This window comes from Ranitomeya variabilis, chromosome 2 (assembly GCF_051348905.1).
Source record: "Ranitomeya variabilis isolate aRanVar5 chromosome 2, aRanVar5.hap1, whole genome shotgun sequence".
Lineage (NCBI taxonomy): Eukaryota > Metazoa > Chordata > Amphibia > Anura > Dendrobatidae > Ranitomeya > Ranitomeya variabilis.
Genome location: NC_135233.1, coordinates 80,618,029 through 80,645,904, shown reverse-complemented (window position 1 = coordinate 80,645,904; position 27,876 = coordinate 80,618,029). Strand labels below are relative to the sequence as shown.

At 43.2% G+C, this 27,876-nt stretch overlaps 1 protein-coding gene across 2 annotated transcripts in view; it reads left to right on the top strand.

Moving 5' to 3' along the window:
* Nucleotides 1-27,876, top strand: part of LOC143804473 (serine palmitoyltransferase 3-like) — a 77,830-nt gene that overhangs the window by 6,238 nt on the left and 43,716 nt on the right. The window contains exon 2 of one of the 2 annotated variants that reach the window (XM_077282594.1): nucleotides 26,020-26,214. The exons of the other annotated variant lie outside the window; for it this stretch is intronic. Within the exon in view, the coding sequence (XP_077138709.1) occupies nucleotides 26,020-26,214 (195 nt within the window). The remainder of the gene's footprint in view (nucleotides 1-26,019; nucleotides 26,215-27,876) is intronic. 2 annotated transcript variants of the gene reach the window in all.

Below are 27,876 nucleotides of genomic sequence, written 5' to 3'. Positions count from 1 at the left end.
TCACCCCTTCTCTAAGGATACCAGCCGGCTCTGAATCTCCAGGAGAGTCAGGCACAAAACTCCTAGAAAGAGCATCAGCCTTCACATTCTTCGAACCCGGCAGGTACGAGACCATGAAATCAAAACGAGAGAAAAACAACGACCAACGAGCCTGTCTGGGATTCAGCCGCTTGGCCGACTCGAGATAAATCAAATTCTTGTGGTCAGTCAAGACCACCACACGATGTTTAGCTCCCTCGAGCCAATGTCGCCACTCCTCAAATGCCCACTTCATAGCCAACAGCTCCCGATTACCGACATCATAATTCCGCTCGGCAGGCGAAAACTTTCTTGAAAAGAAAGCACATGGCTTCATCACAGAGCCATCGGGGCTTCTCTGTGACAAAACAGCCCCCGCTCCAATCGCGGAAGCATCAACCTCCACCTGGAAGGGAAGTGAGACATCTGGCTGACATAAGACCGGAGCCAAAGAAAACCGACGCTTAAGCTCCCGAAAGGCCTCCACAGCCGCAGAAGACCAATTAGTCACATCAGAACCCTTCTTGGTCAAATCCGTCAAAGGCTTAACAACGCCAGAAAAATTAGCTATGAAGCGACGGTAAAAATTAGCAAAACCCAAGAACTTCTGAAGACTCTTAACAGATGTAGGCTGCGTCCAGTCATGAATAGCCTGAACCTTGACTGGGTCCATCTCAATAGTAGAAGGAGAAAAAATGAAACCCAAAAAAGAAATCTTCTGGACTCCAAAAAGACATTTTGAGCCCTTCACAAATAAAGCATTGTCACGTAGGACCTGAAAGACCATCCTGACCTGCTTAACATGAGACTCCCAATCATCCGAAAAAAACAGAATATCATCCAGATACACAATCATAAACTTATCCAGATATTCACGGAAGATGTCATGCATAAAGGACTGAAAGACTGAAGGAGCATTAGAAAGTCCAAAAGGCATCACCAAGTACTCAAAATGGCCTTCAGGCGTATTAAATGCAGTTTTCCATTCATCACCCTGTTTTATACGCACAAGGTTATACGCACCACGAAGATCTATCTTGGTGAACCAACTAGACCCCCTAATGCGAGCAAACAAATCAGTTAACAATGGCAAAGGATACTGAAATTTGACCGTGATTTTATTCAAAAGGCGATAATCAATACAGGGTCTCAGGGAACCATCCTTTTTAGCCACAAAAAAGAATCCTGCACCAAGAGGGGATGAGGACGGGCGAATATGTCCCTTCTCTAAAGACTCCTTTATATAACTCCGCATGGCAGCATGCTCCGGCACAGATAAATTGAAAAGTCGTCCCTTAGGAAACTTACTACCATGAATCAAATTTATAGCACAATCACAGTCCCTATGAGGAGGTAAAGAATTGAGTTTGGGCTCCTCAAATACATCCTGGTAGTCTGACAAAAACGTAGGGACTTCAGAAGGAGTGGATGAAGCAATAGACACCACAGGAGCGTCACCATGAATTCCCTGACAATCCCAACTTGACACCGACATAGCTTTCCAATCCAGGACTGGATTATGAGTCTGCAACCATGGTAGACCCAACACGACAACATCATGCAAATTATGCAGTACAAGAAAGCGAATCACCTCCTGATGAACAGGAGTCATGCACATGGTCACTTGTGTCCAGTACTGAGGTCTATTCATAGCCAATGGTGTAGAATCAATTCCCCTTAGTGGAATAGGGAATTTCAAAGGCTCCAAATCAAAACCACAGCGCCTGGCAAATGACCAATCCATCAAACTCAGGGCGGCACCTGAATCTACAAAAGCATTAACCGGGTAAGATGACAGGGAACAAATCAGGGTAACAGACAAAATGAACTTAGGCTGTAAAGTACCAATGGTGACAGATTTATCAACCTTTTTTTTTGCGCTTAGAGCATGCTGAGATAACATGAGCTGAGTCACCACAGTAAAAGCACAACCCATTTTGCCGTCTATAATTTTGCCGTTCACTTCTGGTCAGAATTCTGTCACATTGCATAGATTCAGGTGTCTGTTCAGAAGACACCGCCAAATGGTGCACAGGTTTGCGCTCCCGCAAACGCCGATCAATCTGAATGGCCAGAGTCATTGACTCATTCAGACCTGCAGGCGTAGGGAACCCCACCATGACATTCTTAATGGCTTCAGAAAGACCTTCTCTGAAATTTGCAGCCAGGGCACACTCATTCCACTGAGTAAGCACCGACCATTTCCGAAATTTCTGGCAGTACACCTCTGCTTCATCTTGCCCCTGCGAGAGGACCAATAAAGTTTTTTCAGCCTGGTTCTCAAGATTAGGTTCCTCATAGAGCAATCCAAGGGCTAGAAAAAACGCATCTACACTAAGCAATGCAGGATCCCCTGGCGCCAATGCGAAGGCCCAATCTTGGGGGTCACCACGCAAAAAGGAAATGATAATCTTAACTTGCTGAACGGCATCACCAGAGGAACGAGGTTTCAAAGAAAGAAACAACTTACAATTGTTCCTAAAATTCAGGAACCTAGATCTATCTCCAGAAAACAACTCCGGAATAGGTATTCTAGGCTCTGACATAGGACTGTGAACAACAAAATCCTGAATACTTTGAACCCTAGCAGCAAGATGATCCAGACTGGAAGCCAAGCTCTGGACATCCATGTCAGCAGCTGAACTCAGAGCCACACCAAGATTAAGAGGAGGAGAGAAGCTAGCTACAGCAGCTAGACACACGGCAACAAAAAAAAAAAAATTCTCAAGGCTTCTTTTCTCCTGCTTCTGTCATGCAATTAACACTTTAGTGGCCGGCTGTACTGTTATGATCCTTAGTGGCTGAGGATCACGAATAGACCAGCAAGTGAACAAACTAAGGACAAGCTCTAGGGAGATGGTAACTGGACTGATCGCAAATCTGAACCTATCCAAAACAACTAGAGGTAGCCGGTGAACGTGCCTACAAAATTCCTAGATGTCTCGAGCCAGCCTGAGGAACTAGCTACCCCTAAAGAGAAAGAAAGACCTCGCTTGCCTCCAGAGAAATAATCCCCAAAGATATAGAAGCCCCCAACAAATATTAACGGTGAAGTAAGAAGAAGGCACATACGTAGGGATGAAATCAGATTCAGCAAAAGAGGCCCACTAGTACTAGAAAGCAGAAAATAGAGCAGGGGTCTATGCGATCAATAAAAAACCCTTACAAAATATCCATCCTGAGATTACAAGAACCCACGCACCAACTAATGGTGTGTGGGGAGAAACTCAGTCCACTAGAGCATCCAGCAAGCGAGGAAATCACATTTTAGCAAGCTGGACAAGAAAACATGATAAACACTGCTGATCAAAAAATGAGCAAACAAAACTTAGCTTTGTCCTGGATGGACTGGGAGCAAGGTAGTCAGAAGGAATCTGAGTAGCACTGATTACATCGACAGCCGGCAACAAGAGGAAGTAAAACAGAGCTATATAGGAACCTCCCAGAGGATAACGAACCAGCTGATAGCCAGAGACCAGCAGGATAACAAACAAAGCCACCAGGGGGAGCCCAAAGCAAAAGTCACACCATACCACCAGTGACCACAAGAGGGAGCCCGAAAACAGAGTTCACAACAGTACCCCCCCCTTAAGGAGGGGTCACCGAACCCTCATGAAAACCCCCAGGGCGATCAGGATGAGCCACATGGAAGGCACGAACCAAATCGGCCGCATGAACATCAGAGGCGACAACCCAATAATTATCCTCCTGACCATAGCCCTTCCACTTGACCAAATACTGGAGCCTCCGTCTAGAAACATGAGAATCCAAGATCTTCTCCACCACGTATTCCAATTCTCCCTCAACCAGCACCGGGGCAGGAGGCTCAACCGGAGGAACCACAGGTACCACATACCTCCGCAACAACGAGCGATGGAACACATTATGAATAGCAAATGATGCCGGGAGGTCCAGACGGAATGACACAGGGCCAAGGACTTCCAGAATCTTATAAGGACCGATAAACCGAGGCTTGAACTTAGGAGAGGAGACCTTCATAGGAACGAAGCGAGAAGACAACCACACCAAGTCCCCAACGCGAAGTCGGGGACCCACACAGCGACGGCGGTTGGCAAAGAGCTGAGCCTTCTCTTGTGACAACTTCAAATTGTCCACCACATGATTCCAAATCTGATGCAACCTATCCACCACAACATCCACTCCAGGACAGTCAGAAGGCTCCACCTGACCCGAGGAAAAACGAGGATGAAACCCCGAATTACAAAAAAAAGGAGAAACCAAAGTAGCAGAACTAGCCCGATTATTAAGGGCAAACTCGGCCAACGGTAAAAAAGTAACCCAGTCGTCCTGGTCGGCAGAAACAAAACATCTTAAATAAGTCTCCAAGGTCTGATTAGTTCGCTCGGTTTGGCCATTCGTCTGAGGATGGAAGGCCGACGAAAAAGACAATTCAATGCCCAACTTAGCACAAAAGGTCCGCCAAAATCTAGACACAAACTGGGATCCTCTGTCAGAAACAATGTTCTCAGGAATCCCGTGCAAACGAACCACATTTTGAAAAACAGTGGAACCAACTCGGAGGAGGAAGGCAACTTAGGCAAGGGCACCAAATGGACCATCTTAGAAAAACGATCACACACCACCCAGATGACAGACATTCTCTGAGAGACAGGGAGATCTGAAATAAAATCCATGGAAATGTGCGTCCAAGGCCTCTTCGGGACAGGCAAAGGTAACAGCAAACCACTGGCACGAGAACAGCAAGGCTTCGCCCGAGCACAAATTCCACAAGACTGCACAAAGGAACGCACATCCCGCGACAAGGAAGGCCACCAAAAAGACCTGGCCACTAAGTCTCTGGTACCAAATATTCCAGGATGGCCCGCCAACACCGAAGAATGAACCTCGGAGATGACTCTGTTGGTCCATCTATCCGGGACAAACAGTCTCTCCGGTGGACAGCGGTCAGGTCTATCCGTCTGAAACTCTTGCAGCACACGTCGCAAATCTGGGGAGATGGCAGACAAAATCACCCCTTCTCTAAGGATACCAGCCGGCTCTGAATCTCCAGGAGAGTCAGGCACAAAACTCCTAGAAAGAGCATCAGCCTTCACATTCTTCGAACCCGGCAGGTACGAGACCATGAAATCAAAACGAGAGAAAAACAACGACCAACGAGCCTGTCTGGGATTCAGCCGCTTGGCCGACTCGAGATAAATCAAATTCTTGTGGTCAGTCAAGACCACCACACGATGTTTAGCTCCCTCGAGCCAATGTCGCCACTCCTCAAATGCCCACTTCATAGCCAACAGCTCCCGATTACCGACATCATAATTCCGCTCGGCAGGCGAAAACTTTCTTGAAAAGAAAGCACATGGCTTCATCACAGAGCCATCGGGGCTTCTCTGCGACAAAACAGCCCCCGCTCCAATCGCGGAAGCATCAACCTCCACCTGGAAGGGAAGTGAGACATCTGGCTGACATAAGACCGGAGCCAAAGAAAACCGACGCTTAAGCTCCCGAAAGGCCTCCACAGCCGCAGAAGACCAATTAGTCACATCAGAACCCTTCTTGGTCAAATCCGTCAAAGGCTTAACAACGCCAGAAAAATTAGCTATGAAGCGACGGTAAAAATTAGCAAAACCCAAGAACTTCTGAAGACTCTTAACAGATGTAGGCTGCGTCCAGTCATGAATAGCCTGAACCTTGACTGGGTCCATCTCAATAGTAGAAGGAGAAAAAATGAAACCCAAAAAAGAAATCTTCTGGACTCCAAAAAGACATTTTGAGCCCTTCACAAATAAAGCATTGTCACGTAGGACCTGAAAGACCATCCTGACCTGCTTAACATGAGACTCCCAATCATCCGAAAAAAACAGAATATCATCCAGATACACAATCATAAACTTATCCAGATATTCACGGAAGATGTCATGCATAAAGGACTGAAAGACTGAAGGAGCATTAGAAAGTCCAAAAGGCATCACCAAGTACTCAAAATGGCCTTCAGGCGTATTAAATGCAGTTTTCCATTCATCACCCTGTTTTATACGCACAAGGTTATACGCACCACGAAGATCTATCTTGGTGAACCAACTAGACCCCCTAATGCGAGCAAACAAATCAGTTAACAATGGCAAAGGATACTGAAATTTGACCGTGATTTTATTCAAAAGGCGATAATCAATACAGGGTCTCAGGGAACCATCCTTTTTAGCCACAAAAAAGAATCCTGCACCAAGAGGGGATGAGGACGGGCGAATATGTCCCTTCTCTAAAGACTCCTTTATATAACTCCGCATGGCAGCATGCTCCGGCACAGATAAATTGAAAAGTCGTCCCTTAGGAAACTTACTACCATGAATCAAATTTATAGCACAATCACAGTCCCTATGAGGAGGTAAAGAATTGAGTTTGGGCTCCTCAAATACATCCTGGTAGTCTGACAAAAACGTAGGGACTTCAGAAGGAGTGGATGAAGCAATAGACACCACAGGAGCGTCACCATGAATTCCCTGACAATCCCAACTTGACACCGACATAGCTTTCCAATCCAGGACTGGATTATGAGTCTGCAACCATGGTAGACCCAACACGACAACATCATGCAAATTATGCAGTACAAGAAAGCGAATCACCTCCTGATGAACAGGAGTCATGCACATGGTCACTTGTGTCCAGTACTGAGGTCTATTCATAGCCAATGGTGTAGAATCAATTCCCCTTAGTGGAATAGGGAATTTCAAAGGCTCCAAATCAAAACCACAGCGCCTGGCAAATGACCAATCCATCAAACTCAGGGCGGCACCTGAATCTACAAAAGCATTAACCGGGTAAGATGACAGGGAACAAATCAGGGTAACAGACAAAATGAACTTAGGCTGTAAAGTACCAATGGTGACAGATTTATCAACCTTTTTTTTTGCGCTTAGAGCATGCTGAGATAACATGAGCTGAGTCACCACAGTAAAAGCACAACCCATTTTGCCGTCTATAATTTTGCCGTTCACTTCTGGTCAGAATTCTGTCACATTGCATAGATTCAGGTGTCTGTTCAGAAGACACCGCCAAATGGTGCACAGGTTTGCGCTCCCGCAAACGCCGATCAATCTGAATGGCCAGAGTCATTGACTCATTCAGACCTGCAGGCGTAGGGAACCCCACCATGACATTCTTAATGGCTTCAGAAAGACCTTCTCTGAAATTTGCAGCCAGGGCACACTCATTCCACTGAGTAAGCACCGACCATTTCCGAAATTTCTGGCAGTACACCTCTGCTTCATCTTGCCCCTGCGAGAGGACCAATAAAGTTTTTTCAGCCTGGTTCTCAAGATTAGGTTCCTCATAGAGCAATCCAAGGGCTAGAAAAAACGCATCTACACTAAGCAATGCAGGATCCCCTGGCGCCAATGCGAAGGCCCAATCTTGGGGGTCACCACGCAAAAAGGAAATGATAATCTTAACTTGCTGAACGGCATCACCAGAGGAACGAGGTTTCAAAGAAAGAAACAACTTACAATTGTTCCTAAAATTCAGGAACCTAGATCTATCTCCAGAAAACAACTCCGGAATAGGTATTCTAGGCTCTGACATAGGACTGTGAACAACAAAATCCTGAATACTTTGAACCCTAGCAGCAAGATGATCCAGACTGGAAGCCAAGCTCTGGACATCCATGTCAGCAGCTGAACTCAGAGCCACACCAAGATTAAGAGGAGGAGAGAAGCTAGCCACAGCAGCTAGACACACGGCAACAAAAAAAAAAAATTTCTCAAGGCTTCTTTTCTCCTGCTTCTGTCATGCAATTAACACTTTAGTGGCCGGCTGTACTGTTATGATCCTTAGTGGCTGAGGATCACGAATAGACCAGCAAGTGAACAAACTAAGGACAAGCTCTAGGGAGATGGTAACTGGACTGATCGCAAATCTGAACCTATCCAAAACAACTAGAGGTAGCCGGTGAACGTGCCTACAAAATTCCTAGATGTCTCGAGCCAGCCTGAGGAACTAGCTACCCCTAAAGAGAAAGAAAGACCTCGCTTGCCTCCAGAGAAATAATCCCCAAAGATATAGGAGCCCCCAACAAATATTAACGGTGAAGTAAGAAGAAGGCACATACGTAGGGATGAGATCAGATTCAGCAAAAGAGGCCCACTAGTACTAGAAAGCAGAAAATAGAGCAGGGGTCTATGCGATCAATAAAAAACCCTTACAAAATATCCATCCTGAGATTACAAGAACCCACGCACCAACTAATGGTGTGTGGGGAGAAACTCAGTCCACTAGAGCATCCAGCAAGCGAGGAAATCACATTTTAGCAAGCTGGACAAGAAAACATGATAAACACTGCTGATCAAAAAATGAGCAAACAAAACTTAGCTTTGTCCTGGATGGACTGGGAGCAAGGTAGTCAGAAGGAATCTGAGTAGCACTGATTACATCGACAGCCGGCAACAAGAGGAAGTAAAACAGAGCTATATAGGAACCTCCCAGAGGATAACGAACCAGCTGATAGCCAGAGACCAGCAGGATAACAAACAAAGCCACCAAGGGGAGCCCAAAGCAAAAGTCACACCATACCACCAGTGACCACAAGAGGGAGCCCGAAAACAGAGTTCACAACAGGGGTCCACTGAAGACCTCCATGCTGTGATGACGATGCTCCTGTGAAAGACGCTGCTGTTCATAAGAGATCTTGATTTTCACTATGCATAGCAGTGCTGATTCACCGCAACGTATAGTGTAAGTGTTCAGATGATCGCAATTTCAAATCTCTTAGGCTACGGTCACACTATCAGTATGTGGTCAGTATTTTCCATCAGTATTTGTAAGCCAAAACCAGGAGTGGAACAAACAGAGGGGAAAGCTATAATAGAAACCCGTCACCAAGTCTGTATTTTTGACCTACTCCTGGTTTTGGCTAACAAATACTGATGTAAAATACTGACCAAATACTGATAGTGTGACCGTAGCCTTAAAGGGACTGAAAAATACGGCAAAAAGTGAAAAAAAAAGTTTTTTAAAATAGGAAAAGAATACAAGTTCAAATCGCTGCGGTTGCAAAAGTCCGAATTATCAAAATATAAAATAAATTAATCTGATCAGTAAACAACATATGAAAAAATCTAAACCCCAGAATTATATATTTTTGGCAGCTGCAACATTGCAATAAATAGGAATAAGGGGCTATCAAAACATTGTATCTACTCTAAAATGGTATCAGTAAAAACATCAGCTAGGATGCAAAAATAAGCCCTCACACAACCCCGTATCTTGAACATTTGGGTCTCAGAAAATGGCAACACAAGCAATATTTTTTTGAATATACACCTCTTAGATTAGAACAATCTTTGGTATTCGCGTTATTGTACTGACCTGTGGAATGATATTGCCAGGTCAGTTTTACTCTATATTGAATCTGGTAAATAAAAAATAATTGTGGAATTGCACTTTGTGTGCAATTTCAATTCAGTCAAATTTTTTTCCCGCTTTAAAGTACTTCACATGATAAAGTGAATAGTGTCATTCAAAAGTACAACTCATCTTGCAAAAAACAAGCCCTCATATGGCTATGTGGATGGAAAAATAAAAACAATACTGCATTTGGAAGAAGGGGATGAGAAAACAAAAGCGAAAAATCGTCAATTGACCGTGGCGTGATGGCATTAAATAGATTGTCCAGGAATGAGATATTGATTACCTATCCATAGGATAGTTTGTAAGGGTTTATTTGGTTTTATAGTGTGTGCCCCCCACAATATCCCCCAGTCTGTATGGGGAATTCCCAGACAGAAAAGTAGGGGCAATAAAACACAGGAGACAGTTCAATGAGTAAAAACTAAAACAGGACGGTAAAGGGAATCTGCCTATCTAAACTATTAATATGGGCATTTAGTATACTGCTGAGGAGAGTGATGCATGTAAGCCTCATATCAGATCGCTTGTTGTTGATAAATCATCTCTTATAACTTTATATAAATGACCTCTTCCAGGCTATGGGGAGGCCGCTGCCCGGAAGATAACTCTGCCTCCAGAGATTATTTTACATGAAGGGGAGTTACCAGTGTGATGTGTGATGGCCGCTCTCTGCTCTCCCGATCTCACTGCAGAGCTGTGCGTGATTATACCTGACACATCTGCAGGTTCCTCTCTGCTTCCATCTCACAGCCAGACAGGACTGCAATATAGTTGCAATACAGCAGAGCTCAAGAGAAGTAAAAAAATGTGTTTGCAAGAAGACGAGTTTAATTTCTCTTGTTCTATATTAGTTACTTGTCTCACACTGATAACTCGGTAACTCTCCCTTTATGTAAAATAAGCTATGGAGGCAGTCGTTTTCCAGACAGCAACCTCACCTGGAAGACATCATTTATATAAAGTGATAAAATATGATTTCCCAACAAGAGACATCTGATATGAGACATACTGGTAGGACTGTTTTCGGCATTCTATAACATGTGTCCCCACATTAATAGTTTATCGAGGTCAACTGTGGTGACAGATTCCCTTTAAAGGGAATCTGTCACCATGAAAATACAGTCCAATCTGCCGGCAGTGGCAGATGAGCAGATTGATATTTAGTTTTTTGAGAAGGGATTCCGTATAACTTTTCATCAGTTTTATCCCTTCCTCTTTTGGGGATTTTCAGTCCAGTACATGGTTCTACACGTAGCAAAAATAAAATAGTCCCAGATATCTTCTTGAAAGAAGCTCTCCCAATAACTATTTTTACTCCACACCTGTATATATGTGTATGTAGTGTAGTGTCAGTATGTTAATAAACTCACCTACTGCCGTCTTCTCCGGTAGCCATTGCCATTTTTCTCCTCAGTGACATTACTGCTCTTCAGACTCTTCAAACTACTCTATGCTGTATTTGTGAGCCAGAAGTCTCTTTTAGGGGCAGACAGACGGTCGCATTGCAATCCTCGGACTAAGGCCGGCGTCACACTACTGTAGAATACGGGCGAGTGCTAGGCGAGAAAACATTTCATAGCACTCGGCCCAGTGTTAATCTATGGGGAAGCTCACATCACTGTTTACTTTCTCAGGCGTATTCAACGTGCATGTAAAATTGCAGCATGCTGTGATTGTATACGTACAAGACTCGCCAATGCAAGCCTATGGGTGCGATAAAAAAAACGCACAGCACTTGGACCATGTGAGTGCTGTTCAATTTTTACACACCGGTGACCTTTGAAAAGCCAGCAATTCATGTGCCGCATACAGTAAAATCACACTGACAGGATAGAATATAATAGATAAAATAGATATATACACATAGAATACATAGATACATAGATGTCAGTGACACACACACATATATATATATATATATATATATATATATCATAGATAGATAAAGAAAAACCGGCAATTCATCTGCCGTGTACTGTAAAGTCACTGCTGGAGCTGACAGGATAGAAGAGATGTATTACATACAGTAAATACGAATAGAATAGATATATAGATGTCAGTGACAAATACAATTAGTACAGTTTGTGTGCAGCTTACTGTACATGTATTTAATTCATAAAAGATTAATGGAGTGGGCTCTCTCACAATCTTCATAACTAGCAGAGGGAAAGCCGACGGCTGGGGGATGATGTTTACAGCCTGGGAAGGGGGAGCTTCCCAGGCTATTAATATCAGCTCACAGCTGTATAATTAGCCTTACTGGCTATTAAAATGAGGGACACCAAAAAAAATGACGTGGGGTCCCCCTATAATTAATAATCAGCAAAGGCTATGCGGAGAGCTGCGGGCTGATATTAATAGCCTAGTAAAGGGCAATGGATACTGGCCCCCCCAGGCTAAAAACAATAGCTCTCAGTCGCCCCAGAAAAAGGACATCTCTAAGATTCGCCAATTCTGGCACTTAGCCTCGCTCTTCGGTTATGACCTGGTGGTAACGGAGCAGCACTGATATGACCTGGTGGGTACGGAACAGCACTGATATGACCTGGTGGGTACGGAACAGCACTGATATGACCTGGTGGGTAAAATAGATAATGGACAAGCTCTGAGGAGGTGGTAGCTTTACTGACCGCAATCCCTAATCCTAACACAAACACTAGAAATAGCCGTGGGACGTTCCTGTCACTCCCTAGATGCCTCTTCACAGCCTAAGAACTAACTACCCCTGCAGATGGAAATAGAAAGCTATCTCGCCTCAGAGAAATTCCCCAAAAGGAAAGATAGCCCCCCACATATATTGACTGTGAGTGGAGAGGGAAATGACAAACGCAGGGATGAAAACAGATTTTAGCAAACGAGGCCAACTCTGACTAGATAGACAGAAATAGGAAAGGGCACTGTGCGGTCAGTATATAAAACCTAAAAATCCACGCAGAGATTACAACAATAACCTCCACACCGACTCACGGTGTGGAGGGGCAATTCTGCTTCCCCAGAGCTTCCAGCTAGCCTGAATATTTCATAATGACAAGCTGGACAAAAAGAGACATAACTTTAACTGAACAGTAAGTACAAGAACTAGCAAGAACTTATCTTATGCTGACATGGACAGGCCATCAGGAAAATCCAAGGAGAGGACTGAGTCTAACCTAGAAAAACATTGACAGCTGGCATGAATTACAGACCAGAGCCCTGTTAAATAACAAGGCCAAGGGAGCCGATTAGTGAAGTCAGCTGCCAGGCCAAACTCCAGGAGAAGCAGTTCCATTCGAAATCACCAGAGGGAGCCCAAGGGCAGAACTCCCAAAAGTACCATTCATAACCACAGGAGGGAGCCCAAGAACGGAATTCACAACACTCTTCCCACTTGCCCTGTAGCGGTGGCAAGTGGGGTGATAGTTGGGGGGGTTGATGTCACCTTTGTACTGTCAGATGACATCAAGCCCCGAGGTAAGTAATGGAGAGGCATCAATAAGACGCCCCCATTACTAACCCCATAGTCACATTGTATGAAAAACAGACATGCAGAAAAAGTCCTTTAATTGAAAGAAAGACACAGACTCCTTTAGTAATCTTAATTAAACCAGAGTTACGACCTCGCCCATTTCCCCGATGCCCTCGCCACCTGGAAAAGAGGTAAAAAAACAAACAACAATATTCCTCACTTTTCTGCAGAGATGCTTTTAATCTATTTGTCCCATGATGGGTCTAGCTCTGCTACATCTAGATGGCAGGCTGTATGGTTGCGTGATGTGACCATACAGCCTGTCATCCAGTAGACACTGAGTATCGTGTACTCAGTGTCTGCCTGTGAACTGCTATTCCCTGGTCTGAGGGCACCGCAAGCGTGAGAAAGTTCTCCTGCTCGCGGTGCCGTCTGACGGATCCTGCGAGCTCATGGCCAATTAGCTCAGTTCACCTATGTGATGTCGGTGTGAGCGCCATGGGAAATTCGGATGCTAGGTGTGAAAAATCGGATTGTACTAGCATTACACTTATGCGACTCTCAGCAGGGAGACTCCGGCCTAATTGGAAAAAAATGTTAATGGGAGTGCTTCTTTAGGGTATGTTCCCATGGTCAGTAAACGCTGCGAGTTGGACACTGCATACATCTGCAACATCCAAACCGCAGTGGCTAGATGTTACAGCATAATGGATGGGATTTCAAAAAATCCCATCTCCACTATCATGCACTGACACCCGTGGCTTACCTGCGGAGACGGACATGCGTTGCATCTTTTCAGACCACAGCATGTCAATTTAACAAGTCTCCACAAGATAAATTTCACCTGTTCAATGAATTGGACGTGTTGATTGTTTATGGTTCAGTGAACATATGCAGAATCAGCTGCGTTCAAAAGCCGGCAGCACTTTGGAAGCAGCGGACATGTGCTGCGTCCAAAGCGCTGCCGATTACTGACCATAGGGACGTAGCCTTAAAATCAGTCATCTGGCTGGGTTGGAGTGTTTTGGGGAGGGACTGGTGCTGGGATGTAAATGTCCTAATACTTCCAATAATGCTGTAAAATATATTAATGTTGCTCTATATTTTTACCGAACAGCAGAAATGACAGTCTGTTCACTCGTTCCACTTTGCTTTCAGCGCTCTCTTCACAGTGCTCTCAGCAACATGTTCACTATCAGCACTCTCACACCCATGGGTAGTTCTTTCTTATGTGACTGCCACCCCATTTGTCTCCCTTCTGTGGCACTGATTTTGACTCTTCATGTTTTCAGCCTCAGAACCTCCTCTCAAACAGGCTTTAGGGGAGGATGGCCTTTATGAAGTTACTTCACTTGCGTAACAGACTCAGCTCTTCACCTTGCAGTCTTTTCTCACCTCAGTGAACAACTTAGTTTCACTCTCCTTCCGGCATTGCTCTTTACTGTGGGATTTGTCTAATTTACTCACACTCAGACTTAGGGCAGAGTTAGATGACTGTGTAAAATGGACAACGATCACATCACAATGCTCAGACTGGTCGTCAGCTCTCCTGGCCTGACCGTGACAGCATGTATTTCTATGCAGCTGTCACGCTTGGGTCAGGAGAGCCACTGGCCAGTCCCTACACTGTGATGCGATCCTCGTCCGTGTTATATGGCCTTCTGAATGCGCCCTCAGACTTTGAAAATTCCATGGACGCAATTGCTTGTCTGGAAGTCTGTAGTGGACCTCCATCAGACAAGTATACATGTCCCCCACTTAATTGCATTGCAGGCTACTCAAACAGCATGAAGCTCTGACCTGCTCACATGCTATCTCTGACTGATGGGAAACAGAAGAATTTATATCATCTGATGTTCTTGATTTGTCCTAACACTGACCCCTATGCTCTACCTAACTCATCTGTCAAGTGCATCAATAAGAATCAGGGGTCTAAGGGGTAATGTTTCTCCTTATGGAGAGTGACATACCAGCTGGCTTGTCAAGGTAAGGAGGCTTATTCGCCGTGCAATGCTCCTCTGGGAAATTAAATATGCAAATTGCATCTTCTGAGAAAAAAAGGACTTAACTCTATAGCGCAACCTGTTGGAAGTAGCGATCCTACAAGTCACAATAAATCCTTTAACGAGTCGTGCAATATGACTTAGGATAAAAGCCAAATTGAGATACTGATTTGGCTTTTATCCTAAGTCATATTGCACGACTCGTTAAAGGGTTGATTGTGACTTGTAGGATCGCTACTTCCAACAGGTGGCGCTATAGAGTTAAGTCCTTTTTTTCTCAGAAGAGGCAATTTGCATATTCAATAAGAATCATTAACTCATTGCAATCACACATTCATCCAGGCAATGCATACCTCACTGCTATAGAGTACCACTTCAGACAGTTTCTTAGGAATTCCAGCAGTTTGCACAGGGATAATGACCGGGGCTACACCAGATGGAACACATCCTTAACATTCCTGCGTCTGTTTATGGAACTCACTCTCCTAAAAACAGATACACACATACACAATCAGTGCAATAATTACATAATATTAAAACATAGGTAGTCCATAAGAAACAGCAAACTGACATAGTAAAAAAATAAAAGGGATTGAAGGATGTAATAATATGAATGTCTAAGTCTCTAGTAAGAGGGTGTTTAGAGAACAGTTTTCAGCGTTCGCCCAATGTAATTAATATCAGATTGATGAAGGTCTGACATCCACCCTCCATGATCAGATAATACCTGGAACAGCAGCCACTGAAGTCAAAACACAACTTAGCTCAAATTGAACAAGAACAAAGCTGCAGTGTTTAATACTATGGTTTACCATCTCCGTACTTCATCAGGTATCGGCTGATTGGTGAAGGTGAATATTATTATTAACCCCTTAGTGTCGTAGCCAATTTGCAGCTTAATAACCAAGCCAATTTTTACAATTCTCACCACTATCAATTTATGAGGTTATAACTCTGAAATGCTTTAACAGATCCCGCTAATTCTGAGAATTTTTTTTTCGCGACATATTGTACTTCATGATAATGGTAAAACTGCTTCAATATTACTTGCATTTATTTATGAAAAAAAAATTGAAATATGGCGAAAATTTTTAAAATTTTGCAATTTACAAACTTTGAATTGTTATGCCCTTAAATCAGAGAGATATGTCACACAAAATAGTTAATAAATAACATTTCCCATATGTCTACTTTACATCAGCGCAATCTTGGAAACAACATTTTCTTTTGTTAGGAAGTTATAACGGTTAAAAGCTGACCAGCGATTTCTCATTTTTACTACAAAATTTACAAAACCATTTTTTTTCGGGACCATCTCACATTTAAAGTCACTTTAAGGGGTGTACATGACAGAAAATACACAAAAGTGACACCATTCTAAAAACTGCACACCTCAAGGTGCTAAAAACTACATACAAGAAGTTTATTAACTATTTACGTGCTTCACAGGAGCTGAAGCAATGTGGAAGGAAAAAAATTAACATTTAACTTTTTTTTTTAACAAACATTTTATTTCAGAACCAATTTTTTTTTATTTTCACAAGCTTAAAAAGAGAAAATGAACCATAAAGTTTGTTGTGCAATTTCTCCTGAATACGGCGATACCCCAAATGTGGGGGTCAACCACTGTTTGTGCACACGGCAGAGCTTGGAAGATATGAGCGCTGTTTGACTTCTTCAATGCAGAATTGGCTGGAATTGAGATCATACGCCATGTCGTGTTTGGAGAGTCCCTGATGTGACTAAACAGTGGAAACCCCCACAAGTGACAACGTTTTGGAAACTAGTCCCCTTAAGGAACTTATCTAGATGTGTGGTGAGCACTTTGAAACCCGAAGTGCTTCACAGAAGTTTATAACATAGAGCCGTGAAAATAAAAAAATCGTATTTATTCCACAAAAATGATCGTTTTGCCCCCAAATTTTTATTTTCACAAGGATAACAGGAGAAATTAGACCACCAAAGCTGTTGTGCAATTTATCCTGAGTACACCGATACCCTACATGTTTGGTAAACCACCTTTTGGGCACACGGCAGAGCTCGGAAGGAAAGGAGCGCCGTTTGACTTTTTCAATGCAGAATTGGCTGGAGTGATCGGACGCCATGTCGTGTTTGGGAAGCGCTTGACATGCCTAAACACTGGAAAATTGGACCCCCAAAGTTGTTGTCCAGTTTGTCCTGAGTTTGCCGATACCCCATATGAGGGGGGACCACTGTTTGGGCGCATGGCAGAGCTCCGAAGGGAAGGAGCGCCGTTTTGTAATGCAGACTTTGATAGAATGGTCTGTGGGCATCATGTTGCGTTTGCAGCGCCCCTGATGTGCCTAAACAGTAGAAACCCCCCACAATTGACCCCATTTTGGAAACTAGTCCCCCAAGGAGCTTATCCAGATGTGTGGTGAGCACTATGAACCCCCAAGTGCTTCACAGAAGTTTATAACGCTGAGGCGTAAAAATAAAAAATCATATTTTTTTCCACAACGATTTTTTAGCCCGCAATTTTTTATTTTCCCAAGGGTAACAGGAGAAATTGTACCCCAAAAGTTATTGTCCAATTTGTCCTGAGTACGCTGATACCCCATATGTGGGAGAAAACTACTGTTTCACACACGTCAGGGCACGGAAGGGAAGTAGTGATGCTTTGAATTGCAGACTTTGATGGAATGGTCTCCGGGCATCATGTTGCATTTGCAGAGCCCTTGATGTGCCTAAACAGTAGAAACCCCCCACAAGTGACCCCATTTTGGATTCTAGACCCCCCAAGGAGCTTATTTAGATGTGTGGTGAGCACTTTGAATGCCCAAGTGCTTCACAGAAATTTATAACGCAGAGCCATGAAGATAAAAAATATTTTTTTTCCACAAAAATAATTTTTAAGCCCTCAATTTTTTATATTCCCAAGGGTAACACAAGAAATTGGACCACAAAAATTGTTGTCCAATTTATCCTAAGTACGCTGATACCCCATATGTGGGGGTAAACCACTGTTTGGGCTTATGACAGAGCTCAGAAAGGAGGGAGCACCATTTGACTTTTTGAATGCAATATTGGCTGGAATCAATGATGGCACCATGTCATTTTTGGAGACCCCGTGATGTACCTAAACAGTGGAAACCCCCCAATTCTAACGCCAACCCTAACCCCAACACACTCCTAACCCTAATCCCAACCCTAACCATAACCCTAATCAAAACCCTAACTCCAACACACCCCTAACCCTAATCCCAACCATAACCCTAATCATAACCCTAATCACAACCCTAACCCTAACACACCCCTAACCCTAATCCCAACCCTAACCATAACCCTAATCCCAACCCTAACCATAACCCTAATCCCAACCCTAACCATAACCCTAATGAAAACCCTAACCCCAACACACCCCTAACCCTAATCCCAACCATAACCCTAATCATAACCCTAACAGTTATAGTTATTATTAAGGTTGAAGGAAGACTTTAAGTCCATGTAGTTCAACCCATAGCCTAACCTAACATGTCCTAACATGTTGATCCAGAGGAAGGCAAAAAAAAACCATGTGGCAAAGAGTAAGCTCCACCTTGGGGAAAAAAATTACTTCCCGACTCCACATACGGCAATCAGACTAGTTCCCTGGATCAACACCCTATCAAGGAATCTAGTGTATATACCCTGTAACATTATACTTTTCCAGAAAGCTATTCAGTCCCCTCTTAAATTTAAGTAATAAATCACTCATTACAACATCATACGGCAGAGAGTTCCATAGTCTCACTGCTCTTACAGTAAAGAATCCACGTCTGTTATTATGCTTAAACCTTCTTTCCTCCAGACGTAGAGGATGCCCCCTTGTCCCTGTCTTAGGTCTAAGATTAAAAAGATCATCAGAAAGGTCTTTGTACTGTCCCCTCATATATTTATACATTAAAATAAGATCACCCCTTAGTCTTCGTTTTTCCAAACTAAATAGCCCCAAGTGTAATAACCTATCTTGGTATTGCAGACCCCCCAGTCCTCTAATAACCTTGGTCGCTCTTCTCTGCACCCGCTCCAGTTCAGCTATGTCTTTCTTATACACCGGAGACCAGAACTGTGCACGGTATTCTAAGTGTGGTCGAACTAGTGACTTGTATAGAGGTAAAATTATGTTCTCCTCATGAGCATCTATGCCTCTTTTAATGCATCCCATTATTTTATTTGCCTTTGTAGCAGCTGCCTGACACTGGCCACTGAATATGAGTTTGTCATCCACCCATACACCCAGGTCTTTTTCATTGACGGTTTTACCCAGAGTTTTAGAATTAAGCACATAGTTATACATCTTATTACTTCTACCCAAGTGCATGACCTTACATTTATCCCCATTAAAGCTCATTTGCCATTTATCAGCCCAAGCTTTTAGTTTACATAAATCATCCTGTAATATAAAATTGTCCTCCCCTGTATTGATTACCCTGCAGAGTTTATTGTCATCTGCAAATATTGAAATTCTACTCTGAATGCCCCTTACAAGGTCATTAATAAATATGTTAAAAAGAAGAGGGCCCAATACTGACCCCTGTGGTACCCCACTGCTAACCGCGACCCAGTCCGAGTGTGCCCCATTAATAACCACCCTTTGTTTCCTATCCCTGAGCCAGCTCTCAATCCACTTACACATATTTTCCCCATTATTCTCATTTTATGTAACAACCTTTTGTGTGGCACCGTATCAAAAGCTTTAGAAAAGTCCATATACACTACATCCACTGGGTTCCCTTGGTCCAGTCCGGAACTTACCTCTTCATAGAAGCTGATCAAATTAGTCTGACATGAACGGTCCCTAGTAAACCCGTGCTGATACTGGGTCATGAGGTTATTCCTCTTCAGATACTCCAGTATAGCATCCCTTAGAATGCCATCCAGGATTTTACCCACAGTAGAGGTTAAGCTTACTGGCCTACAATTACCGAGATCAGTTTTTGTCCCCTTTTTGAATATTGGCACCACATTTGCTATACGCCAGTCCTGTGGTACAGACCCTGTTATTATGGACTCTTTAAAGATTAAAAATAATGGTCTATCAATGACTGTACTTAATTTCTGCAGTACTTGAGGGTGTATCACATCCGGGCCCGGAGATTTGTCAATTTTAGTGATTTTTAGACGCCGCCGTACTTCCTGCTGCGTTAAGCAGGTGACATTTAATGGGGAATTTTTGTTATCACTGATCATATTGTCTGCCATGGGATTTTCTTTTGTAAATACTGATGAAAAAAAGTCATTTAGCATATTGGCTTTTTCCTCATCCTCATCCACCATTTCACCCAGACTATTTTTAAGGGGGCCAACACTATCATTTTTTAGTTTCTTACTATTTATGTAGTTAAAGAATATTTTGGGATTATTTTTACTCTCTCTGGCAATGAGTCTCTCTGACTCAATCTTTGCTGCCTTGATTTGCTTTTTACAGAATTTATTTAATTTTTTATATTTATTTAATGCCTCCTCACTACCTACTTCCTTTAATTCTCTAAATGCTTTCTTTTTGTCCCTTATTGCGCCCCTTACAGCTCTATTTAGCCATATTGGTTTCCTCCTATTTCTAGCATGTTTATTCCCATACGGTATATACTGTGCACAGGTCCTATCCAGGATGCTAATAAACGTCTCCCATTTTCTTTGTGTATTTTTATGTCTCAGGATATCGTCCCAGTTAATTGCACCAAGATCCTCTCTCATCCGTTGGAAATTTGCACTCCTGAAGTTTAGTGTCCTTGTCACCCCTCTACTACACATCTTATTAAAGGATACATGAAAACTTATTATTTTGTGATCACTATTCCCCAAGTGACCCCCAACCCTTATATTTGCTATGCGGTCTGTCCTGTTGGTTAATATTAGGTCTAGCAGTGCCCCCCTCCTTTTTGGGTCCTGAACCAGTTGTGAAAGGTAATTGTCTCTCATAGTTGTCAAAAACCGATTACCTTTGCTGGAACTGCAGGTTTCTGTTCCCCAATCTATTTCAGGGTAGTTGAAGTCCCCCATAATAATGACTTCTCCTTGAGTCGCAGCTTCATCTATTTGCTTTAAGAGGATGTTCTCTATTGCTTCCATTATTTTTGGAGATTTATAACAAATCCCTATCAGTAATTTATTATTTTTCCCCCCTCCCCTTATCTCCACCCACAGGGACTCTACATTTTCATTAAATTCACCTATATTATCACGCAGGATGAATTTTAAGGACGATTTTACATATAGACACACCCCACCCCCTCGCTTATCTGTACGGTCATTTCTGAACAGGCTATAGCCCTGCAAGTTAACAGCCCAGTCATGGCTCTCATCCAGCCATGTTTCAGATATCCCCACCATGTCATAATTATGCTCCAACAACATTAGTTCTAATTCGTTTATTTTGTTGGTGAGGCTTCTAGCATTAGTATACATGCACTTAATGTTCCTCTCTGTACCTCTATTCTTTCTTAAATTATTATCTGTTCTAACCCCACCCCCATGCCACCGCCACCCCCAACTTCCTTATTTGTGCCCAGGTCTCTATCTGCACTATCTGCCCCTCCTATAAATTGAATACCCTCCCCCCAATCCCTAGTTTTAAACACTCCTCCGACCTTCTAGCCATTTTCTCCCCCAGCACAGCTGCACCTTCCCCATTGAGGTGCAGCCCGTCCCTAGCGTAGAGCCTGTAGCCAACTGAGAAGTCAGCCCAGTTCTGCAGGAACCCAAACCCCTCCTTTCTACACCAATTCTTGAGGCATTTATTAACCTCCCTAATCTCCCGTTGCCTCTCTGGCATGGCACGTGGTACAGGCAGTATTTAGGAAAATACCACGTTGGAGGTCCTTGCTTTCAGCTTGCAGCCTAATTCCCTGAAATCATCTTTAAGGACCTTCCACCTACCTCTAACTTTGTCATTTGTGCCAATGTGCACCATGACCACTGGGTCCTCACCAGCCCCTCCCAGTAATCTGTCCACCCGATCAGCGATGTGTCGGACTCGAGCGCCAGGTAGGCAGCACACCGTTCGACGATCCCTGTCTTTGTGACAGATTGCCCTATCTGTTCCCCCAATAATTGAGTCCCCCACTACCAGCACCTGTCTGGCCTGCCCTGCTCTCCTATTTCACTCCTTACTGGAGCAGTCACTCTTCCGGCTTTCAGAGGACATTCTTGGCTGCAGCAGTGCTACCCCTGTACTGGCACCCCTCCCTCATCTGCCAACTTAGCAAACTTATTGGGGTGTGCCAGATCAGGACTAGCCTCCCTAGCACTCTTCCCTCTACCCTGCTTTCTAACTGTCACCCAGCTTGCTACTCCATTGTCCTGCAGCTCCATCCTACCATCCCCCCTCATCTATCCCATTGAGCGTCTGCTCAGTGAGCAGAAGACTCCTCTCCATATTGTCTATGGATCTCAGTGTTGCCAGCTGCACAACCCTAACCCCAACACACCCCTAACCGTAATCCCAACCCTAACCCTAATCCCAATACACCCCTAACCCTAATCCAAACCCTAGCCATAACCCTAACCACAAACCTAACCCTAATCCCAGCCCTAACCCTAATCCGAACCCTAATCTCGACCCTAACCCAAACCCTATTCCCAACCCTAACCCTAATCCCAACACTAACCCTAATCCCAACTCTAACCCTAACTTTAACCCCAATCCTAACCCTAATTTTAGCCCCAACCCTAACTTTAGCCCAACTCTAACCCTAATGGGAAAATGGAAATAAATACATTTTGTTTATTTTATTATTTTTTCCCTAGCTAAGGGGGTGATAAAGGGGGAACTATTTACTCTTTTTTTTGATCACTGTGATAGGGTCTATCACAATGACCAAAATGAACCAATAGGAAAAATCCTTCCTATTGTTGCCGGGTGATGGCCGGCAGATCTCAGCATGTGTCCTCCATTTTCTTACCGGAAGAAGACGCCAGCGGCGATCGCAACCTGGGGGTCGGTAAAAACCGACCCGAATCATGACTCTGGGGGCGCTATACACTTTTTCGTCACCAACGCTAATTAACGGCACTGTGGTTTAAGTGCCCTTACCTACCGCCATTAAAAGGCGTATCGGCAGTCGTTAAGGGGTTAAATGACCTTTGGCTCCATCTCGAGCCATGGCAACTTGATGGTTGAATGATCTGTAGGCACACCTAAATAGGTACACCAGAGCTTCAAACCTAAAACCTCAATAGGTCCACCACAGTCTTCTCCACCATTATTCTGATTGTATTAAGCCATCGAGTTGCTGGTCTTCCTCTTCACCTTGTTCCTTCTATTCTTCCGTCCATGATGTTCTTCTCTAGTGATTGCTCTCTTCATATGATGTGTCCAAAGTAGACAAGTCGTAGATTGGTGTTCTTTGCTTCGAGTGACTTGTCTGACTTGATTTGTTCCAAGATTGATTTGCTTGTTCTTTTTGCCATCCATGGTATTCATAACATCCTTCTCCAGAACCATATTTCAAAGGAATTGATTCTTCTTCTGTTTTGTTTCTTTAACTTATCTTTATTTTATATTTATTTATCTTTTTTATTTATTCACCTATCTAACATTGTTGATTTATACTAAAGGTCCCAATACACATTATACTAATGTTGGCTGATATTGACAGGCTCGAGCAACAGATTAATATGCATGAGGGCCTCCTGGGTCTCCTCAGACAGATGATGTCAGGGAACATAAGGACCTGGCATTTCTAATGTCGTACTAATGACTTTTTTTATCTCAGCGAAATAAGCCATAGTTGGGATAACCTGGCAGAGGCGCTTTCATAGAGAACAAAGGAGCGCTTGGCAAAGTGAGCGCTCTTGTGTGTGGAGGAGTTGGAAGAGGTAGCTGCCAGCCAAATCATCATTTTGGCCAACAGCCATCTATTGTGTATGAAACCCTTAAGGCTACATTCCCACAATGAGCTTTTAGTGAGTTTTTGATGTTGCACATTTTCTTCAGCATTTCTACACTTAAGTAAAATAGGCTACTTGTGTTTTTTTGAAAAAACTCATCAGGGTCACACAGCCTAATAAAAGCAGTGCAAGTTATCAATATCTCTGTACCAGAGATAAATTCTTTATTATTTGCTAGCAGACTTGTATAAACTATGATTGTGACCAATCTGTAACTTCACTGTATCCGTATCAAAGACAGTGATAAACTTAGTGATGAGAAAGGAGAGTTGTGCAACATATGTGTTGGTAACCAGTTATTACAGTGATGTTGCCTTCCTTTCGGGGAGGATGATATCATGCTTGGAGGCAAGGAGAATTCCCTTCACCAGGTAAGGCACTCACACACACCACATTCCAAATCCAGGCCAGAAGGGGGAGCTCAGGACCTGGATTCAGGGGAGCTTCCCTCAGCTTTAAGTATCCTGGTCTTGAGGAGGAGTTAGCCAGTTGGTGAGAGACAGTGGACAGAGAAGGAAGTCTGGAAAAGAGAGAGGAGCAGACAGCGGAGCTGTGCAGCCAGAGTTGAGCTGCAGCTCCAGGAAAGAACGAGAACCCGAGGGGTGTTGAATGTGGCGGAGCTATTGAGGGAAGGAGCACAGTAGTGGAAAAGGGCTCAGAGGGGAACTGCGACCGGACACCCTCAGAGCCAGAGTGCAGGAACCGGGCACCGGGAGCCCAAGGTCGTGTTGTGCTCCAGGACACACGACAGAACCGGAGGGCATTGAACTGTATGTAATTTGCCCACACCACACCTGAAGACAAAGCAGCACCTGAAGGGCCCGGGTCGTGATAGAGACCCTGTAAAATGGCTCAAGCTGCCGGTCATATAGGTACCTGTCCCAGGACAGGGGAAGGAAGGGGCAATTTACCAACCAGCTTCAGGCAGCAGGGACCTCGCACATCAGCGCAAGTAGGAAAGGCTTACGGACCTCACCTGGGAGAGGGATCTACCATTGCCTCCAGGCCGGCCGGGCAATACCATCACCTGTTCCTGGTACTCTGGACTGTGGGCTGCTATTGCCAGTAAACCAGGTAAAGACTTTACCACTCTGTGTCCTCCACTTATTTGTCGACATACACCATCCTTGCCATACACTTTGGGAGCCCTGGGGACCATGCTTCACCTGTGGGAAGCGTCACCCTCTTGCTGCAACAACATCACCCCAGAGGACCCCTTGAAGCAGCGTCGGTCCCTATTGACCGAGAACCACAGGTGGCATCACAAAAATAGACTTTCACAATTCCCTTAAGGGACTTTTCACCTTTAATTGAGTCCCAGGGCCACGGACCGGGTCGCAGCCACCGTGACATCCCTTTTAAGTGCGACCGGACCCGGTACCGAGTATCACCATTGCCCTGGTGGATGACTCATAAGCAGCACTCTGGAAAGGCACTCGATCTGATTGTTTACACGCTGCTGAAAAAAATCTGCAGTGGAAAATGCAAGTTTAAAATCTACATCAAGTCATTGTTTGAATGCATCCAGTGTAATCTCCAATAAAGTCCGTGAGATATATGCATGTAGCCCAAATTTGCTGCAGGTAAGCAGCGGAATCCACAGTGTAAACCTTGCCTGTGGGAACGTGCCCTAAAAAGAGATGTTTGAGAGTAGTTAGATAAGTCCAAAGTAAACTAATAGTTCACAGCAGTTCAGCAGCTTCAGTCACATGACTTGCTGTCACCATAGTGTAATAACATTATCGTAATTTGATTTGGATAGTAAGATTCTTAGAGGCCAAGAATACTGGACCAAAGTGAAACTTGAAAATCATTTGTAGAAAGCATATCTTTATAAAAGGTTTTATATTGCAGTTTTATTTTTATAGTCAGCTTTATTGGATTTTTAGAAAATTGACCTACTGCTGGACAACCTTTTATGGTTTCATATTTGTATGTACATATGCATGTATACTGAATATCAAACTTCTAAGTCTATGCCATGGAAAAATTATATCTATCAATTAGAGCTCATCCTATGAACAGCATACATATGGCAAGTTTCAGGTTTTACCCATACGAGTCATAGAATATTCAATATACGTCCTTCATCAGGATCAGAGCAAATATGCTCCAGTCTCTATAGAGTCCTGATATGGTAATTGCTTCATTGTGTATGCTATTTTGTGTCACCATCAAGAAACATATATGATTACCTCTCATAAATGATGAATTGGTAGCATGTTCCCCTACTCCTTCCTATAAATCAGTGTGTGATATGTGCATGTTTTTATCCTATAGCAACAGAATGGACCAGTCAATGGCAGATTATACAAGAAAGAATACAAGGAGTCATTTGAAGAAGCCCCATTGTACATTCCTGTGCTCACCTACCTTGGTTATGGCATTCTAATTTTATTCGGCTACTTACGGGATTTCATGAGGAGGTGGGGATTAGAACAATGTCACATGGCCCAAGAAAGGGAAGAACAAAGAGTAAGAATATTTTCAGTTTATTAGACAATTAGTATAAATACAGATAGTCAAAATTTAGAAATTTAATTTTTACAATGTTTCGGTCAATTCGGTTATCCGAGTTGCAACTTACCTGGACCTTTATTAATGTCATTTAGGTAGGAAATCTAAGATTATATAGAAGCAAAGAGATGAGATCCTGCTGGTAACCTAATAATTTACTTGTCTTTAACTCATTTACCCCCCAAGCCTGTTTTCAATTTCATGACCAGGGCCAAGGTTTACAATTCTGACCAGTGTCATCTTAAGTGGTAATAACTCTTTAACACTTCAATGGATCCCAGTGATTCTGAGAAAGATTTTTAGAGTCATATTCTACTTCATGATAGGGTTAAAATTTGTTTGAAATAACTTGCTTACATATGTGAAAAAATTGGAAATTTGGCAAAAAAATGTAAAATTTTGCAATGTTCAAACTTTTAATTTTTAAGCCCTTAACTAGTGTTGAGCGATACCTTCCGATATTTGAAAGTATCGGTATCGGATTGGATCGGCTGATATCCGAAAAATATCGGATATCGCCGATACCAATACCCGATACCAATACAAGTCAATGGGACACAAATATCGGAAGTGATCCTGGATGGTTCCCAGGGTCTGAAGGAGAGGAAACTCTCCTTCAGGCCTTGGGATCCATATTCATGTAAAAAATAAAGAATAAAAATAAAAAATATGGATATACTCACGCACCGCACACGCCTGGGAACTTATAGGAACTTCCGATTCCGATTTCCGATATCACAAAAATATCGGAACTCGGTATCGGAATTCCGATACAGCGAATATCGGCTGATACCCGATATTTGCAGTATCGGAATGCTCAACACTACCCTTAACCCCTTCATGACCTTGGGATTTTCCATTTTTCCGTGATTGTTTTTCGCTCCCCTCCTTCCCAGAGCCATAACTTTTTTATTTTTCCATCAATATGGCCATCTGAGGGCTTATTTTTGGCAAAACAAGTTGTACTTTTGAACGACATCATTGGTTTTAGCATGTCTTGTACTAGAAAACAGGAAAAAAATTCCAAGTGCGGTGAAATTGCAAAAAAAAGTGCAACCCCACACTTGTTTTTTGTTTGGCTTTTTTGCAAGGTTCAATAAATGCTAAAACTGACCTGCCATTATGATTCTCCAGGTCATTAGGAGTTCATAGACACAAAACATGTCTAGGTTCTTTTTTATCTAAGTGGTGAAAAAAAAATCCAGAGTTTGTTAAAGAAAAAAAAGAAAAAAGTTGCCATTTTCCGAGCGAGACCCATGGCGTCTACATTTTTCTGGATCTGGGGCTGGCGGAGGGCTTATTTTTTGTGCACCGATCTGATATTTTTATTGATACTATTTTGATGTGTATGCAATCTTTTGATCGCCTGTTAATGCATTTTATTGCAATGTTACAGCGACCAAAGAAACATAATTCTGGCGTTTTGATATTCTCTTCTCCAGGTCATTACGAGTTCATAGACACCTAACATGACTAGGTTATTTTTTACCTAAGTGGTGAAAAAAAATTCCAAACTTTGCTAAAAAAAAAAAAAAAATTGTGCCATTTTCCGATACCCGTAGCGTCTCCATTTTCCATGATCTGGGGTTGGTTGAGGGCTTATTTTTTTGCATGCCGTGC